General features: G+C 41.5%; 1 protein-coding gene across 2 annotated transcripts in view; it reads left to right on the top strand.

The window, feature by feature from the left end:
• The first annotated feature begins 11,335 nt into the window (after positions 1-11,335).
• The window catches only part of Ust (uronyl 2-sulfotransferase), a 333,586-nt gene continuing 324,883 nt past the window's right edge, over positions 11,336-20,038 (top strand). Inside the window, exon 1 of one of the 2 annotated variants that reach the window (XM_087193468.1) lies at positions 11,336-11,962. In XM_087193468.1, coding sequence (XP_087049594.1) covers positions 11,713-11,962 — 250 coding nt within the window. In that variant the 5' untranslated portion in view covers positions 11,336-11,712. The remainder of the gene's footprint in view (positions 11,963-20,038) is intronic. The other variant, XM_004856902.4, reaches the window with a different exon arrangement.

Below are 20,038 nucleotides of genomic sequence, written 5' to 3'. Positions count from 1 at the left end.
CAGAAGAGGGGAAAAGGAAGGAAAGAAAAAGAGAAAAATGAGAAAAGAAGGAAAGAATGGAAACAAAGAGAGGGGTTGAAGGGAGAGTAGGAGAATGGGAAAAAAAGAGGAACTAAGATACATCATGTACAGGTACAAATTCCCTATAATGAATGTGATCATTATGTATATCTTTAGATATGTAATCACCACTGGATATTAGGTGCTATATTACATCTCATGGCAATGACAATGACACTGCACTTTGGAATGCTCAAGGAACTTGCCCAAGATCATATTGTACCCAGATATATTCTGGATCAAGATCCATGTTTCTTCCACCCTTCAAACGGTCTCCTCTAGAGTTTGCACTGCCATTACTCTCAGCCCATTTTCCCCGGGTAGGGTAATTTTCTTGGATCACTTCACTGCAAGTACCATAAGGAAAAGCAACTAGCTGGTTAAGTATTTCTCCTGCCAGATAAAGTCTCATTCTGCATCAGGCATGAGCCCTGTGAGCCAGAAGTGTGAGTCATATTATTCATTTTTGATAGAAGTGAAAACTGAAGTGCAAAGAGGTCAGTGGTTGAACCTTAGGTCAGAAGGCTAGTAATTTTCGGAGCTAGAACATTATACCTCAACTGTAATATTTTCCTAAATTTTCAATTAGGATGACATTGACAATCTTTGTTTTACTAAGGCTTTTGACCACAGTGCTGACTCTCATCTTCATAGCTCAGTATTTGGCTGTTATTCAAATAGTCATTTTAAAGTACTTTTCAAACCTTAAGTAATATTTTTCTTTAAGAGGACATGAAGTGATGTGACATGCCCATTGAACAAGGACTAATGCCATTGTTAGGAAGGAAGGAAAAGGATATCACCTCTACAATGACTTCAGCATATATGCATTAACAGCAGATGATGACCTCTAAAATGAGAAGAGCTCAGCTTAACATTGTAAATTGACAAAGATTTTGTAAATGAGGAATTAAAGTCAGTCAGAGATTCAATTCTATAGGTTCATGGCTTAGTAATAAAGTGACATGAAAGCAATTAGTATTTGGTTTAAAAAACTTATGTCCAGGCTGCTTATCCCAACGGTCTGTTGCACTTGATAAAAAATGGAGACAATATTGAGACAATTTCCAATAGAGCCTTTTAGGTGGCCAGTAATATCACACTGGCCAGTCTTAGGGACCAACTATGAGTGCAAATTTTCAATGAAAATGCATTGAGTTAAAAGCTACATTTTCAAAAGTTGTGTTATTGTATGGGTATTTAAATATATATATTTATAAATATATTTATATTATTTAATATCTTATCATAGGTTACGAGTGTTTGGCTTTTATTGTCTTCCCATCCAAGTGTAATTCTAGATTGGGTACTCTAGTCAGGTATGCTTTCAAGAGACTGTTCAGGAAGGGCCAAGAACTACAGGCACAGAGCAATTCTCCAATTGCTTTCTGCTTTGGTTTGCACATGGTTTGTTTCCTTCCAAACTCATGGTAAAATTGAGTTGTCACCATAGAAGAGTTAGAACAATTAGGAGCTGATCAGATTGTTAAGGATTAATGCCATTCTCTTGGGAGTAAGTTCTCATTCTCCAGGGACTGGATTAGTTACAATGAGAGCAGATTGTCTCTTTTCCTTTTGCATTCTCTTCCTCTTTTTTTTTTAAGAGTAGGAAGAATTTAGTGACAGAAAGCGAGCTTCTGTGTAAAAGAGACTCAAGGAGGTCTGGAAAGTGGGTTGCCCTTTTCCTCTTTTCTAACAGTAACTTCATTTGTTGACCAAATAGCTCATCTACTTTATCCAATGGAGTTTCCATGGAATAATTTTGGCAGTCTAAAAATCAAATCAATCTTCAAAGGATGAAGATATAGTCCTTTTAAGGAACTGCCAACACTAAAGGAAATTCAGAAACCAAAATTCTGAAGGTACATACTGAAGTTAATTTAGTTTGAACTATTTTACAAGATCTTCTAGTTTCTCTGTAGATCTTTCGCCAACACTGACAAAGAAAGCACTTTTAGGTTTTAGGGTCTGAACTGGAGGACAGAGAGAGAGAAAATGGTTAGTTGTGATATACATAAGTTTTTTACTTTCCCACTCCAGGTCCCAATCTTGTACAGGGGAGTTTGAAACCATAATTTGTGGGCTCCAAAGGGCTAAATATTTATGTCTCTCCCCAATGTATATGTTAAAATCATGTGATGATATAAGGAAGTGAGGTCTTTGAGAGGTAATTAGGTTATGAGGGTGGAGACCTCACTCATTGTGTCAGTGTCCTTTTAAGAAGAGAACAGTACAGCTTGTTTTCCCTCTGCCATGTGAGGATATAAAGCAATTCTTTACCTTATATGAGATCTACCACAACCTCCGTCTTGGACTTTCCACCATCCAGAACTGTGAGAAAAATATCCTTGCTATGTAAGCCACTCAGTCTATGGTAATTTTGTCCTAATAGCCTGATCTGACTATAACAGGGGCATCCCCATCACAGTGGGATGTTTGCACTTCCTTGGAACAGATGGGGGATTTTTAAGCCCCCTGGGGAATCACTGAATTAATCTAGTGCCAACCAGCCAGAGGTTAGAAGTGGTTCAAGAAAGGTTCTGAGCAGAAAAGGCCTGAGACAGTTGGCCTTGGGCAAGCAGAGCCACTAAGATCCAGAAATATCTTGGGCCTCCAAAGGTAGGGCAGGGAGCTTGGAAGGTGGCTTATGGAGAGCTAGCCATGGCTTTCTGTTGGTTGAGATGATTTTTCTACAGAGGCTGTCAAGCAAATGACCCTAACTAAAGAGCCACATCATACCAGAGAGAGCCAGAGAGCAAAAGCAGGGTGTCATCAGCTGTGGACAGGACAGCAGGACTCTGTTTGTGTGTGTGTGTGTGTGTGTGTGTGTGTGTGTGTGTGTGTGTGAGAGAGAGAGAGAGAGAGAGAGAGAGAGAGAGAGAGAGAGAAATTGTGGGGATGAGCCAATGAGCTGCAGCGCCCTCACCTGTCTTAGACAGATACTTAAATTTCCTTTGCAATGAACCCTCTTGGGCAGGGGTATGAGGCACCACCCAGCAGGGAGTTTGTACCTTGAGTTTGACTGAATAGTGACCCCAAAGAGACTAAGTGTATCCTGAAAGAGATTGTTTCCAGTTGGAGATACTAAGCTAGATGAATTCTAGCCACCTCTAATCCCCTCCATGAGAGGGCATGGACTCTGGAATAAGTATGATTAGTTACAAGAATAAGAAAAGTTTCATATTTTAAGTAAGGGCCTTGGGATTGAAACAAATTTCCACAATTTGAAGGGAAAAGCACCCATTTAGATTAATTTTTTAAACCCCATCCAGTTACTTTATTTTCATATCTTTTAGCCAAGGTGGATTAGTAAATCAAATCGCTCATCTAATAGGAGCAAAAAAATCTTGTGATAAATGAATATATTGGAATTATAATACTGTGCCTAGCTGCATGAAAAACACTAAATATGTATCATAATAGAACAGTAATACCCCATTACATGAAGTCTGTGTGGGAAAAGATTTCTTCAGTGACTTATTGGAAATCATATCTGTAGAGGCCCATATGGATTCCCACTTTCCCAGACTTTTCTTGACCCCTGAAGCTGACCTCTTGTTCCCTGAGACCTTACTGTGCATCTACACAGTCAACACAGAGGCCACACAAGCAAATATTTATTATGACTTCAGAGTCGTACCAATCCAGGCTGAAAATAATTCCCTATTTCATTATTTACTTTATTCAAAATATTTTTTAACTGAGTGAAACATGCTTATAGTCCTAGCACCCATGAGGCTGAGGCAGAAGGATTGGTTGAGCCCAGGAGTTTGAGGCCAGCCAGGGAAATACAGAATAAAACCTTAAAATATTACTCTCAAATCCCAAAATCACCTTCATTCCTAAAGGACAAAAGCTTTTAAGACAATTGTTTTAATTGAAGAAAAATTATTCCTTTTGTAAATAATTTCAGCATCTCTAAAGATTTGAATGACTTCTGTATTTATAGTATATAATAAACAATGTGGTCTTTAATTGTATACTACTTGTATTAGTCACTTTCCTGTCCCTGGGACAAAATACCCCACACCTGCAACTTAAAGGAGGACAGATTTCTTTTGGCTGACAGTTTTCAGAAGAGTAAGTCCATGGTTGGCTGGCTCCAAGGCAGAAAGGGCACAGTGGAAGGGGGCAGCAGAGGAGAGCTGCTCACTCTATGGCAGACAGGAAGCAGAGAGAGGGTCAGGGGACAGGAGTCGGGGATAAGAATACACTCTTCCAGGTTACCCCACCCCCACCCCATGACCTGCCTCTCCCAACCAGGCTCCATCTCTGAACACAGGAGACTTTGGGGGAGGGGGTACATTTTACATCTAAACCATAAACTACCTTACATTATTGTCAGATATTTTTACTTAAAACAATTCTATCTCCTTGGAAAAATTTGCCTTTCTTGAAGGCTAAACAGGTTCCTTTATACTTTTCTGTTTGGCACAGTGATAAGCACCTAATAGTGCTAAATATTCATTTACTACAAGATGTAAAGGAGCACATTGACTTTATATTAATAGAAATTAAGAGCTTACAAAAACTTTTTATAAGAAAAATATTAGGAAAATTAGATTCAATTTAGAACCACTTACAAATGTGGCAAAACCAAATGATCCACTCTAAACTAATTATTTGTATTTCTAGAGATTTAAGAATATTACTCAAACAGTAATCTGTACTGTTAAAAGGATATAATTCTGATGTATTAAGATAAAAAAATTATATTTCTGGGGATATCTATGTTTCCTGAAGGATTGGCATGTTGGACAGAAAATGAAGATACCCCCAGAAATATGCTTTACTAATATCTTAGGTGTTTCCCAATCCAATTAAAGTGACAGCCAAGATGAACCATTACAACATTCAACACTTGGGCATATTAGGAAGGTTTTTATTTTTTAAAGTTACTCCCTAAATTAATTTACAAATTAATTTTTTAGACTTTTTCAGTAGACTAAATTCTAAGTCACGTCTATCCCTTGTGTACTTCCTAAAGGAAAACTTTTTTTTGCAGGATCGATTTGATCAAAAAAGAATGGAAAATTCTGTGAGCCACTTGCTGTATTAGTCCATTTTCTGTTTCTATAACAAAATGCCTGGATACTTTATAAAGAAAAAAGATTTACTTAGCTCACTGTTTTGGAGGCTGGGATTCAGCCTCTGGGAAAGGCCTCTTCAGCTGAGTCACATCCTGGCAGATGATGTCATGGTGGTTGTCTGTGCAAGAGGGAGAGAATACATGGTGAGACAGGAAGGCAGAGACATTCAGGGCCAGGATCACTCTTTTATAACAACACTCTCTCACAGCAACTAACTCACTCCCTGAGACCCACTCTCTTCCAAGGGCAGAGCCCCCAGTGACTTCATTACCTTGGGCAGAGCACCACCTTGAATGTTCCACTACTGCTTAATATCACCACATTGTGAACCAAGTTTCCAACACATGGACTTCTGGGAGGTGAACCACATCCAAACCATAGCACTTGTCTAAGAGCTAAGGGGTCTGTGAGCCTGCCACAGAAGGGAGACTCTAAAGAACCTTTGGACAAAACTCTATTTGTTTCCTGTGATCGGGGTCCCTCATCCTTGGCAGTGGTGCCGCTGTACAAATCTCTACCCTCTTCCTTTGACAGGGCCCTTATTATCCCTTAAACACATCTCTTTTTTTCCTCATCTTTGCACCCTTTCTTAATCAGTTTTCACTCCTTGCTTGCCCTGTGGGCTATGTCCCAACTATCAGTCCTACCCATCCTTTCTGAGAAGCCTGTCCAGAACAGGAGTTTCGCAGGGAGCTCTCGTTCAGCAGGTATCCGTTACTCTTATTGCCTGTTTCCTCATCTGTGTAATGAGGAAATAACAGCAAGAGTTTGTCATGTCCTCATAATTTATTTAATATATGTCCAATGAGCAGAAAATGCTAGCAACCTACTGACATAATTTAGCTGTTATTATTACACACAAAACATTTGAGACTTTAAAGACCTTTTTGTTTAATGCTTTATCTGCTTGCTTGTATCTAGATTCCTCAAGATGGAGGAAGAGAAACTGGCGCACCTGGGAAGAGAGACCTTCCCATTCTTTATGTGTGGTACTATGGGCACATGGCTGTCTGCACACTGGGGAGCACACAGAGAATCTAACCCAGTCCCCACAGATGCATGGACCAAGGGCCACATTACAGGCAAGCAGCCAGGCTTTTGTTTTATTATTACAACCTCATACTCAATTCTAAGGCAGAGAAACAACTCAGGCTGCCTTCTAATTTGCCACTATTGTACTGTAGCATTAGCATTCCAACTCAGAAACTTTCCTGAAACAGCCTTACTTTCAGAGGAACAATGGAAGAAGAGAGTCTAAAAACAAGCACAGTGATCTTCCAAAGCCACATCTCAGAGAGCTTAGTTTTCTAAGAGGTTGACTGCTCCAGTCCCAGAAATAGCAACAGTCCTTGACATAAGCAGCATTTCTGCCAAGAGGAATGGTCACAGCAGGCAAAGCCTCATGGACTCTTATTCCTTTTGCAATTCCATAAGGCATTCATAATCACAGGGACACGCTAAATGGCTAATTAGTGTAGCAGTCATGGAGATTCTTTCACTTAACAAATATATTTCTAACTTCAAATAATTCCTTTGGTGGTCATTTAAAAGTTCTAGGAAGATGGGGACTTGCTTTTAATGACTCCCACCTCTCATCTCCATTTGGAAGAATTCTAAGGTATAATGACATTTGATCTACTGAGCTTGAGACCTTTATATTAAAATCTATTTTTTTCATTCAACAAATATTTATCGAGTAATTACTACCTGTCAGTAGTCTTCTAAATGTTAAGTATACAGCATTAAACAAATGAGATAAAATCATTGTCCTCATTGAGCATAGTGGCACACGCCTGTAATCTCAGCTACTTGGGAGGCTGAGGCAGGAGGATTGTGAGTTCAAGGCCAGACCGAACAACTTAGCAAGACCCTGTCTCAAAAATACAAATGGCTGGGGATCTTGTGATGGATAGACAGGGGAGGAAGGGAGCAGAAGGGCAAACACAAAGAATTAAGATATGTTATGTACACGTACCTACTCCCCACAGTGAATGTAATCAATATCTATGGACTACAAAAATGTACTAATAAAAGAAATTTTTCAAAAAATGACTGGGGATATAGCTCACTGGTAGAGCACCTCTGGGTTCCATTCTTGGTATGAGGGTGAGGGGTGGGGAGGAGACTAAGGAAGGACGAAGGAGACGAGTTAGAAGGAATAACACAAACTGATGGACATCACCAAAGAACCATCTGCTTCTTCCTTTTTTAAACAATAGACCTTGGATTTTCTTTACCTCTTCTTCCTCTTTTCTTCTTCCTTTTACTCCCCCACCCCTCTTCTTCTTTCTTCTCCCCCTCTGCCTCTTCCTCCTCTTCCTCTTCTTATTCCTCTTCTTTCTCTTCTTCTCTCACTCCTGAACTTTTTTTTTTTTCATGTGCCCAGCTAAAATCTGGATTTCCTAGCTCCTGTTCCCCATTACAACTAGACATAGTCCTGGCCAGTAAACAATAAGATGAAGTTTTAGTACTTTTTGTAGCACAACTTACAAAGAACCTATTGTATTTAGAGGGGGTCTTTACATTCCCCCTACTGCCAGTGTGGAACATAAACATAACAGGTCCTCCAGTGATCATCTCAGATCATAAAGCCACCTTTAGGATGGAAAATGCATGCTGAGGATAGTGGAACAGAAAACTCAGATAGGTCTCTGATGATAGCATGTCAAAACCATGACAACTCTGGACTACCTGTTTGTGGACTCATTTCACAAGATGGAGAAATGAACATTCAGTGGCTTAAGCCACTGACATTTTGGATTTTTAGTTATATACAGCCAAACCCAAAGGTAACTGACAGCAACAATCCAGACGAGAGAAGATGGTGTCAAAAGTGGTTGGATTCTGATATTTTTTAAGGTAGGGCCTATAGAGCCAGGGTTGTAGCTCAGTGGCACAGCATCTGTCTGGCAAGTGTGAGGTCCTAAATTTGATCCCTCGTACAGAGAAAAAAAAAAAGGCCTATAGAATTTGCAGCTGGTTTAGATACAGGAGTGAAGGAAAAGGAAAACAAAGGAAGACTGTTAAGTTGGGGGCCCAAGTGGCTTGTAGTGCTATTCTTTAGGGAGATGCAGAAAGCTGGGGGGGCATAAGGTTGGCATTGGTTAGAAACAAGGCCTAGTGTCTAAGTGGCAGAGTTACCCTTGACTAGAGCAAAGACACAGTGAGACTGGAAAACAAGGCAGAAAACCTGGGCATAGGCTGACAGGGAGCCGAATGAGCTGCTGTTCTACTGCTTCTGAGCCTCAATACTCTATGTAGCAAAGCCAGCAGTGGGGACTGAAGGGATGAATATCGAGGGTGGGTATGAAGAGAGAAAAGCTGTGAAAAAAGTCTTTTTAGAGAGTGGGGTTTCCAGGCAGGTTTGAGTGTGCCCTTTAAAGGGAAGCCAGTTCACAACGCTGTGTGTTTTTGTATGATCCAGTCCAGTTGCAGAGTTGGGTTTAACAGAGCCCAAATTTCACCAGGCAAATACACAAGGATGTAAGACAAGAGAAATAAGGGAATGAATAGAAGAAGACATCAGAATGATGTATCTGCAATCAAAACTGGATAAAGAAGGAAGCCAACACATTAGATGGTCAAAGGATGAAAGAACTGAAGATTCTTGAAAAGGCTGAAAAGTTGCTGGAGTGAGGGCCCTAGAGATGCTAAGCAGAGGGGTATGATGGTGGTGTAAGGGTTGGACAGTTGAAAAGCAGACTTTGGAGGAGATGTGGTTTGTCATCAGTGTCAAGTAAGTTCCTGAGGACAGGACTGAGTGGGTCAGGTGAGAAGGGGAAAACGTCACTGGGAAGAGAAAGAACTGAGAAGTCTAAGATATTGGATGGAGGTCAAGGTATTACACAAATCATATTAAATAAGACTAATAATAAAAGCTACTCACAAATTCCTATAATTAATAGATTTATTAACTGGTTCCATTTATTAGTATAAATATTTTAAACTAAAAAGAACAAAAGGGACATTTATGGGGCTTTAAGAAACAAAGCTTTCCCCAAGCATCTGTTTGGGTTGGGTGAAAATACAAAGCACTGCTTTCCCCAAGTGAAACTTCTTTGTATTTTGATATCTTTTCTTTTTCCTTCTGTGAAGTTTTTCTAGGCAACTAATCTATTAACATACTCTTTTAAAAATTAATCTTTTCTCCCTTTTAAAATTCCTCACATCACAGCTTGCTTCTTCTGAGCTGGTCTTTGCATTTTTCACTGTACTGTAAAACTTTTATTCTCATATTAATTTATTTTCTCAGATGTTTGTTTCTTTTTTTCCAGCTCCAGTGCGCCGTTCCTCAGATCTCTTTCCTTAGGAGAAAGAATGGGGCATTTCCCAGAGTACATGGAGAAGTGTCTCGGGTGGGACCTGCGAACACTGAAGGCCTTGCATACCTGCACCTTTCTTTCCACCCTGTGAGCATTCAGATTTCAGAGCCAGGCCTCAGAAACAGGCCCAGTTTGTCAAAGGTGGTCTCTAAAACATGATGAAAATTGGCACTTCCCATAGCCCAGTCCCTTTTCATAAACTCAGAAGTTATTAATTGGGAGTCTGTTCTGGTCTCCTCATTGCACTGATTAAAGTAATTCACGTTAATGGGCAATGACTGATTGGCTTAATTCTCTCAGGGGCATTCACTTTACTAAAATGTGTGCACTAATCCAGATAAATCTCTGATTTGGGAAATAAACGTGAACTCATTAATGCTATTCATGATTTTTGTGACAGAATAAAGGGGCCTTCCTTCTTTTGGGTCCCAAAGAGGCCTTCTTGTCCTCAGAAAGCCGGCCAGGAATACACAACGTCGGGAGCTTCTATGTGCAGTTGTGAGTGTGGGTGTGTGCCAAGTTGCCCACTTCATTTATGACCACGTCCAGCTGGTGACCTATATGTCTTCTTCACGCATGTTCCAAATCAAGAAACAGAGACTTCATTCAGAGCTCACAATTAAGCCAGGTTGTTTAATGGTAAAGTCTTGATCTCACGATCCTGTTCTCTGATTTTCATAGAAAATTCTTCAAATAGCCAAATTTATGCAGGTTTTTAGGACCAAAGTCTTAGAATCAGAGATTATGAGGCTCCTTTTTCTTTAAATCTGGTTGTTCGTTACTGGAAAATGCAGAACGAGTTGGGAGCCAGAGAAGAGAGGCACCAAAAATTGACCTTTCAGTTTCTCCAAGTGAGCTGGGTTAAGCCGGTGGGAAGGCATCTTCCAACTGTATGCAAATGGGCTCTGGCCTGGAGACAGCACGTGCAATGGTTAGTGTAGTGGGCTGGGGCATCAAACTGCGCCTCCCAATCTGACTCCTACCAACTCTGTGATCTTGGGCAAGTCACAGAAGCCTCAGGTGACACAGCTTTTACTCACGGAGGTAAATTTTTCTCAACTTAAGTTGTGGCTGATGAGGGCAGCCCTCCGGCGAATATCTCACCGCACCAGAGGTTGTGAGTCTGGGAAGCTCAGCTGGTTCTCAGTTCCAGAAATCTGGGAGGGACGAGAGGTAGTGATGACGTAGGTATGTACGGGGAGAGGGCTCTTTCCCCCTTCCAGTCTGCTAGAGAAAGGACCCAGCGTTGGCTGTGTGCTCCACCTGGCCTCCCGGGTCGCTGAGTGTAGTTCAGGACCAGGAAGAAGAAAGCGTCCTCTGCTTTCTCCCAGCGAGTCGGGGCGCTGAGCCTGGCCTTGCGGGGCATGTTCAGTCAGGCATCTCCCCGGACTTGTTCTTTACCATCTCAGCTAAGTCTTGGACCTATTCCTAGGGCCCTTTATCGGCTTTTCGTAAACAGCTCGCTCGGGCTACAGAAGGATAACCAAGTTTCTGAAATGAAAACACAAATACAGTAAACTGGTGCCTCTCCCTGCCGGCGACTGTTGACAAGAGGGAAGCCAGAGGGCCCCAAGAGGTCGCTGGTGGCGCAGGAACCGGAGCCAGATGGTAGAGAAAGGGGGAAGGAAGAAGGAGAAGGAGAAGAAGAAGAAGAAGGAAAAAACACCCAGAAACTTTCTTCCTTGTTGCGAATAATCGCCCCCTCCCGCCCCCGCCGAAGCAGTAACGTGACACCGAGCGCGACGCGGGGACCCGCGGGGAGAGGGAGGGCGCAGCGGGAGAGAGGGCTGCGGAGCGCTGGAGGAGGAGGAGGAGGAGGAGGAGGAGGAGGAGGAGGAGGAGGAGGAGGAGGAGGAGGAGGAGGAGGAGGAGGGGAATCCCTGTCCAGGAGGTGGAGCGAGGGGACGGTGACCGCCTCCCGTTCCTCCCTGCCGTTTTTTCGGAGGAGCCCGAGCCGGGACACAACAATCCGAGAGGGACGCGCACAAAGCCGTGGGTGCGCGCTGGCGCCGGGGCGAGCACGGGGCGTGGCGGGGCGCGGGGGTGCTAGCGGGCGCGGAGCGGCGGGGATCATGCCCGGCGAAGTCTCCTGAGCGCGGCCCGCGGGCCTCCCCGCCCCCACCGGCTGCCCTCGGCGCGGCCCTCCCTCCCCATGTGCAGCCGGCCGGCCGCGCTCCCCTCGCGGCGGAGGGTGACCTCTTCCTGGCCCGGGCCGACTGTGCAAGGCGGCGGAGCAGGCGATGAAGAAGAAGCAGCAGCAGCATCCCGGCGGCGGAGCGGATTCCTGGCCCCATGCGGCCCCGGCCGGGGGCGCCCCGGCGGGCCTGGGCGGCTGGAAGCGCCGGGTGTCCCTGCTGCCCCTCCTGCGCTTCTCCCTCCGGGACTACGGTTTCTGCATGGCCACCCTGCTGGTCTTTTGCTTGGGCTCCCTCTTCTACCAGCTCAGCGGGGGACCCCCTCGCTTCCTGCTGGACCTGCGACAGTATTTGGGTAAGGACCGGCAGCAGGCGCGAGCGGAGCGGGGCGGGCTGTGCAAAGTTGTGCCCAGGGGAAGAGCGGACGCACCGGCCGTCCCGGGGCTCCCGCCCCAGGTGTGATGCAGCCTGGCTGGCTCAGCGCTTCTTCCTCCGGCGCGCCCGGCTGCTGGCGACCGGTGACCCGGGTTAGGGGCCAGGCAGGTACCTGGGGTGGAGCCGCACACCTACCTGCCCCTGCTTGGCCACCACTTCGGTGCGCAGGTGCTTGTGAGTGCACGGGAGTGAGTATTCTGGCCTGGGGAGAGGCAGCGGGAAGGGACAGTCCCTCCGTGGCAACCTTCATAGCTGCAGTACCGTCCTGTCCCGCGCTCTGAGGCGTGCAGGTGGGTTTACCGCATCTTTCCCCCAGATCAATTCTACGAACTCTGCCCCGCGAATCCCTCTCGTGTCGCTGGGCCAAGGTGTCTATACGCGGTCCCAGGCTGCCTTGTGCCTTGACAGCTCCTGCCCGCCCTGCCGGCCGCAGCGCTGCGCCCAGGGGTCTGGGGCTTTCCGAAAATTTAAGTCGTCCTGGCCAACAGTGTTCCCCCTCTCCTGACCGGGTGATCCTCAGTGATCTGTGCGTCGCAACTCCGAACTTCTTTCCTTGCTTTGCCTTTGTTTTGATGAGAACAAGGCTGCCTATCTGTAGCAGAGATAAGGAAGAGATTGTAAGGGGCCAGAAAAGAGGAACCGCGCTGGCTAAGGGAGGATGCAAATCTCTCACAAGTCTGTGGCCAGAAGAGGTCGTGCAGGGGTTTGGGGAGAAGCTGGGAGCGCTCCAGTTTCTTGGGAACTTCCGAGGTGATAAACCTGAGCTTGAGTGGCAAACCTCCAGCCTCTGCGGAGAAAACCAGGTGCAGAAAAGCTATACGGAAAGTGCTGCAAGCAAAATGGGCCGAATGAGCCAGGCCGGCTGTAGACTTGTCACATTCATCCCAAGTACCCTTTCATCGAAGAAGCCGCAGGTTTAGGTAGCAGAACTTTTGGAAGGAAAAACAAACAAACAAATAAACCATATCAGCAAAGTGAGAAATACGTTAGGGCATTTGGAAATAGAACACAGATAATATATCATTTTTCCGTGTAAAGGAGCTCAGACTTTAAACTTTACACTTTTATTCCAGTAAAAACTTTGGGCATTATGGCTTTGCAAGATATTTTAGGGAAAATTGAAGGAAAATGTTGCCCATAACTAAAGTGTTATCCTTAGTATCTGGTTTTATAGAAGATTTAGGGTAAGGGAGTCAAATCTCTCGAGTGTTTCCTGAGCTCTCTATTTTGGACTCCATCTTTCTCAGCTTTCAGACACCTGCTAGAGCCTCAAATAAAACTTGTCAGCATCAACAATAATCACTTAATGAACATTGTGATGCAAAAGTTGAAGCTCATGGGGTCTTTCTCCATAAAATCTGATAAAAAATTGTTTGCAGATGCTCCTTTTGAGCAAATGTGGAGGCCAGTGATGTAGGGGAATGTATGCGAGATGGGGCTAGAAGACATCTGTCCCGGCTGTCATCAAGAGCTCTTGGCTTTGGGTAGGACATTCAGACTTTGTGGCCTTTGTTTTTCATGGTAAAATTGGGGATTGGACTAAATATCTCTAAAACGTCTACCAAGCAACTAAAATTCTGTGATTATGATAACATTTTTGGGAGAAGGAAAAACCTAGAAGGAAGGAGCAAGGGCACTATGAAGAGTAAAATCAAGACATTTCAATGCATGCCACATTTCCCTTTTCACTGTACATTTCAGAAAATGAGGCCTGATACCTTTGGGTGGTCAGTTGGTAGAAGAGTGAATTGGTAACATTTACCTGGGGTATAGGAAGACCCAGAAGAGGCACTCTGCTCCTGTTTGTTCCTAACTGATCATTAGGTTTCTGAGTGACACATTTGGTTAAAAATAAGGTCAGTGTGCGCTGGAAATAGGATACTCTCAGCCAAATTTATTCTTTGTTGTTTCGTCACATAAATAAAATGATGATTTTGGGGAAAAGTGGGCGTTTGTTCTCTGGGATGGTCTAAAATACACCCTGAATGGTACCAGGCCACGATATCTGCAGAATTGTGCCCCCGCTTTGCATTCTGTTATTTTAGTGTCTATCCAAACAAAATTTGTGGTTAGTAAGCACAACCTCTCAGTTTCTTTAGTTAGCCAGTTATGGAGGCAAATGTTTTCCTTAAATGTAAATTCGGAATTTTCCAAATGAAAATATTTATATCAAACTTTTTCTTTACAGGGTATAATTTCAATATATTTGGGGAGTATTATATGTTTGACACATGGCAGCTACTCTACAATATTTCTTTATATGATCCATAATTATTGGTCAAATTAATGACTACCAAGTAGGTAATAAGATATTTATTATATTGAATAGTCTCGTGGGAAATCCAGAAGACATGGGCATTTATGATAAAAACTAGCCTTTGCTGTATAGGAACCAGTCAGAGCACATTCAGCGCTGTCAGCCATGCACCGAAATCTTTAATAAGGCTGTGAGCCAAAATAAAACTCTCTTTATAAGTTAATTCATCTCAGGTATTTGTTGCAAGAACAAAAAGCTTACTAACACAGGTAGACACAAGCAAGTAAGGCAGGATTTAAACCCTGTCTGATTTCAGTGCCAATTGCAAAATGCTATGGGCAGTTTAAAACAGAAAACAATATAGCTAAGATGTGAATGGGAACCTAAAGAGCTAATTGGCTAAAAGAGCATAATATTTACTTCCATAATTTCACTTTCCCTTTCTTCATACTTTTACTCTGACTGTGTTGAAGGACCAGGAGTGAAGTGAAATAATTCAAGCAGCTGCTGTGTTCAAATGTTGCCTACCTGTATTGAAACCCACCATGCTGCCTCCCCTGTATTAGAGAACCAGACTCTGCCTGAGGCACTCAGCAGTGAGGCGATGTTCACTGGAACTGCAACTTCCCTGGGCTTTCTCTTTCTTTGACAATTTTTCTGTGTCTAAGGAGTAGTTCTACACGTGGGTTGGAGAATTGCATCACCTGGGAATTTGCTGCAAATGCAAATTCTAAGGTCTCTTCCTAGACCTGCTGAATGAGTCTGGGCGTGAGGTCCAGCAGTCTGTGATGCAAGCAAGACCCTCAGGTGATCCTGATGCAGTTCATGTTGGAGAACCATTGTTCTGGAGCCTTGCTTTCTGGAGGCTTCCCTAGTATTTGAGAGAAGGTGAGGGGTGGATAATTAGGAAAGTTATAAAGGTTTAAACATTAGTTTAAAGGTTGTACCCATGGTTTTATTTTTTAATTTCAACTTCTAAACTTGCACCTGCTTTTCTGCTTACGCACCATTGTTTCAGAGAAGGACCAGCCAGCAGCTGCAGCCCCAGCTGGCCTTCGACTCTGTGAGGTTAGGAAGGGCACGGAAGGGGGTGAAGTGGGGCAACCAGAAAGCAGAATGTGGGAAAGGAAGAGACAGGAGACAGTGGTGATGCTTTCTCTTCCCCACAGGAACCAGCACATCAAATTGGGGAAGGGCATAGTCAGTTTGGGGAAAGGCAGGGTATGTTCTAAAGAACTTTCTCCTGCAACAAATTTGAAAAGAGGAAGAGAGGTAGGGGGAGGCAAATGAGGCAAGGATAGTTGTTGTTTTGATCCCCCCACTCCCAAAATTGGTGGAGGGAGAACACAGTCAATGAAGTCAAGGGATAAATATAGTAAAGGCTGTACTTAAACATCGGAGACCATCATCTTTCCAATTCACTGGAAATTCTTTTTTTGAAGCAGCATTCAAACTTTGATTTGCTATGGAAAACAAACAAAAATCAAATATCCCCCCTGAAATTAGGCTGTGATGCAGGCTCACTGCCAGCAGTCTCATTACTTATGAGCTGTGGAAATATCAAAAACTTGGAATAACACTCATTAGACTGATATAAACAGAATAAGCCAGATGGCTCACTACTGATGGAGTACAACTGGCAGATTCTAATGATTCATCATCAAGCCTTAGATATGTGACTTAGTCTTTATGGGAACTAAATTCACAGGATTGATCTTCACTAGATATGCTTGCCTTTCCATATTTAATTTATGGTATTTTAAATGGAATAGAGTGCTTTCGCTCTCTGAATTGCCTATTTTTCTGTCATCTATCTATCATCATCTATCATCCTGGAGACTTGGACTCAAAAAATAAAAGACACATGCTATTTTATTGAATTTGATATTCTCCAAGTTTAAATAAATTTAAAGAAAAATGTGAAAATAGAGGTCCAGATCTGTTACAAAAAACATTTTCTCTAAATCTTACAGCCAAATTTCATTTTTCTTCTGCCCATCACATACAGATAAAATATAGTACTGTTGGCTGCACACAAGTATGTAGGAAACGAATGCTTAAAATAAGATATTATCAATACAAATTGTTGACATAGAAAAAATGACATTTTTGTTCATAGCTGCAAATTTATCTTGTGAGTTGGTTGGGGATGCACAGTAGCACTGTATTGCAGGAAAGACAGAGAATGGCATTTAACTCTGGCAGTCTGTTCTGTAAACAGCATGAATGGTGAAAAGCACTCTGCCTTGTAAACTATTTAAAATGTAGAGTAGTCTCACTCTGAATTGTTTAAAAATACATATAAATATGACTTATCTGCATACTGTCTTCCTTCAAATTTCCTGTCATGGATCCAGGTTTAAGACAGTAGTTGGTTTGTTTTGGAGAAACTAGAAATAAAGTGGTCAAGCATTTTGAGTCCCAAGAGAAACAGTATCTTTTGCTTCCCCAGAGGGAGTCTGAGGGAGCAGAAACAGTAGCTTGCCTTGCAGCTGTACTGTGTATCAGTGATGGATAGAAAAAGCATCTTATTTGATAGATTGAAGCTGCTAGAATTATTGGGAGTTATTGTTTACTTGCCTCCACCCTCTGGCTGGTGGTGAAGGGAAGGAATGGCCATAAATGCATTTTGTCTCATCTATGTTTATTTGTATTATAGAAACTCACATCTAGATGCGCTTTTGTTTATCACAGATAGAGATAGAATCACTAACATTTCATTAAATTTTCTTATTTGCAAAAGTCAAAAGGACGTAGCAATTATTCTGCAAGACAACTCCAAATGATATACTTTTCAGTATTTGACATTTAGGGAGATATCATTCACATACCATATCATTCATTCATTTAAGGTTTTAATAGTTTAATAGTTTTTATCATATTCCTAGATATGTGTAACCATTATCACAGTCAATTTTAGAACATTTTTTGTCATCACAAGGAAAAGCTCTATGCCCTATATCTCATTAGTGTCCCAGTCACCCCTGACCGAAGCAACCACTAATCTACTTTCTGACTATATAGATTTGCCTATTCTGCACTTTTCACAGAAATAGAATCATATAATGTGTAGAATTTTTTGATTGGGTTCTTTCCCTTGGCATAATGTTTTCAAGGTTCATTCTTTTTTTTTTTTTTTTTTTGGTACCAGGGATTGAACTCCGGTCTTTGCGCTTGGTTCATTCTTATGACAGTATATATCAACACTTCTTTTTAGGGCTGGATAATATTCCAGAATAATAGTTTTTATATGGAATGATACAGTCCAGAGTATTGTATGCTATACCACATTTTGTTTATCCATTTGTGTCTTAATGGGCATTCAAATTGTTTCCACCCTTTGGTAACACTGAATGATGTTATTATGAATGTTTGTGTACACATTTTTGTTGGAAGACTGTTTTCTGCTCTTTTGGGCATGTACCTGTTCTTTTGTGTGTGACTCAACGATTGGTGGATCATATGGTAACTCTATGTTTAACTTACTGAGGAACAGCCAAACTATTTCCACAGTGGCTTTGTCCCTCTCATCCCTACTAGCAATGAATGAGAATTCCAGTTTCACAGTATTCTTATCAACATTTCTTATTTTCCGTTCTAATGGGTATGAAGTAGTGTATCATTTTGGTTATGTTTTCATTTTTCCCAGTGGTTAATGATGTTGAATATTTTCCACATGCTAACTAGGTCATTTGCATATATTCTTTGGAAACATATCTAGTCAAAGCTTTTGCTCACTTTTGAATTGGGCTGTATGATTTTTTGTGTTGTCATTGGGTTGTAAACATTTTTTGTATATCCTAGATGCTGAAGTCTTATCAGACGTTATTTTGCTATTAATTGTGGGATTGGGAAAGGTAATATTGACTTAAATATAATACTGTTATGTATTGTTCTCTATATCATACATATACACCTTTTCAAGAAATTGGTTTTATAATTTAGCCATTTTGCTTAGCATATGCGTATATTGAAAAAGCTAAATGAATTCCTAATAATTAAGTGAAAACAAAAACCTCCCTAAAGTTTTTCATGATATGGTAATGGATAACTTTGAATAATAAACACTGATTTTTTACATTTAGTTTTAATATATGATAATTCATGAATAGTTAGCACTAACCTATTTTTGAGATGTCTCAAACATTTACTTTAACTTGCATGAGGAATATAAATGTAGCCAATTTTGAATAGCAGATTATATAGTACAATGGATTGAATATTTTATCTTTGCATTTATTCATTAGAATGGAGCTTGGTAGGATAAAATTTTTATACATTATGCTTCTTATACAATGTGCCATGAGACTACCAAGGAAATCTTGAGCGTTCTTGTAAAAATGTAATTCATATGCAGTTAATTCATTTTGTATTCACATTGGGCTGTAATATGCAGGACAAATATGTTGTTGCCATATTTGCTGTACATTTAGAAATTTTAATTTTTTCAAGAGAAATATTCATTTCTACAAGTATTAGAATTTTTAGTAGGTTTCAAAATATAAATTATCAAAATAAGCTTTAAAATGCATACAACTAGATGCTGCCTCGTAGAACTTTAGTTTAAATAATTTGTACCATTCATATGAAAATTAATAGGGAACAAAATATAGCTGCAGTGTTGAAGCTTTTAATGCTTCTTGTTCTGTCACAGGTTTTATATTAGTTGTCTATAATTTTCCTAAGATAGCCACTAATTCATTTGTCATTTCATTTTTCTTGTCTCACTGCCTACCTTTTCTGCTAATGCTTCTGTGCTGATTGTTTTGGAAACTAAAAATGCATTAGAAACTCCCTCAGTATTGTTCCACCATCTCTTGTGATGTTTTGGTATTCTACCTTGTATTCTGTTCATTTGTGGGCAAGCTTCTTGAAGGAATGTGGCTTATTCAGGATCTGCCACCTTTTCTTTCACACCTGCTCTGGGTACTCTGCACAGGCCTCCAGGAAGAAGCTGTTAATTCAATGTATTTGCTACTCAGACCATCCTTTTCTTAGGATTCCAATGTAAGAGGATCCAACATGTACAGACTTGTTTGGTTTCTATATTAAGGAGAGAATTTGGGAGGGATGCCAGGAAAGACTAGCTCAGTTGATGTCTTCAGCCTTTTTATTTCTTGCTATTTGAAGCCAGCACACCTAAGCAAATTTAATAAAACCATATATGACATAGAACTCTACAAACATTCCTTTTGGTGCTCAGGGATAATACTCTACCTCCCACCTTTGGGAACTGGGAATTACATTTTTAGAGCTCCCTATAATTAAAAATACCTGAGGACAATCTAGAGACTTGGCCATATAGAACTAGAATACAGACATCTTGTTTCTTGTCATTTTAATGAATTATGGACCAGTCATTCTGGGAGTTTGTGGAATAGTGGTTTATTTCTGTGTCTAGGTCAATGTCTTTCTTGCTTAGGTAGCAATTTGTGTTAAATTAGCCCGAACATTTCAAGCATGACTTGAGGTCTTTAAGGGTTTGGGAGACCATGGAATGATGTGATTTTTTTTGAATTGGTGACTAAATTGAGTAGATTTTAGCCTAGAACCACAAAATGATCAGACTGTAAAAGTAGGACCCAGTGCACCAATACTTTTATCCTTGTTTGGTGCAGAATATTGAAATTACATTAGGTTATAGATTTAAGTTACTTTTGGTTCATTTATTGATATAGTATTAGCTTTTTGGCTTGTTTTTGATTTTGTATTGCTGAGGACTGACCCTAGGCCTCCATG

Source organism: Heterocephalus glaber, unplaced genomic scaffold, assembly GCF_053883595.1.
Source record: "Heterocephalus glaber isolate CG9 unplaced genomic scaffold, H.glaber_assembly_v1.0 deba00001593, whole genome shotgun sequence".
Lineage (NCBI taxonomy): Eukaryota > Metazoa > Chordata > Mammalia > Rodentia > Bathyergidae > Heterocephalus > Heterocephalus glaber.
Note: the sequence above shows the minus strand (reverse complement) of the source record. Positions and strands in the feature narration are given on the sequence as shown.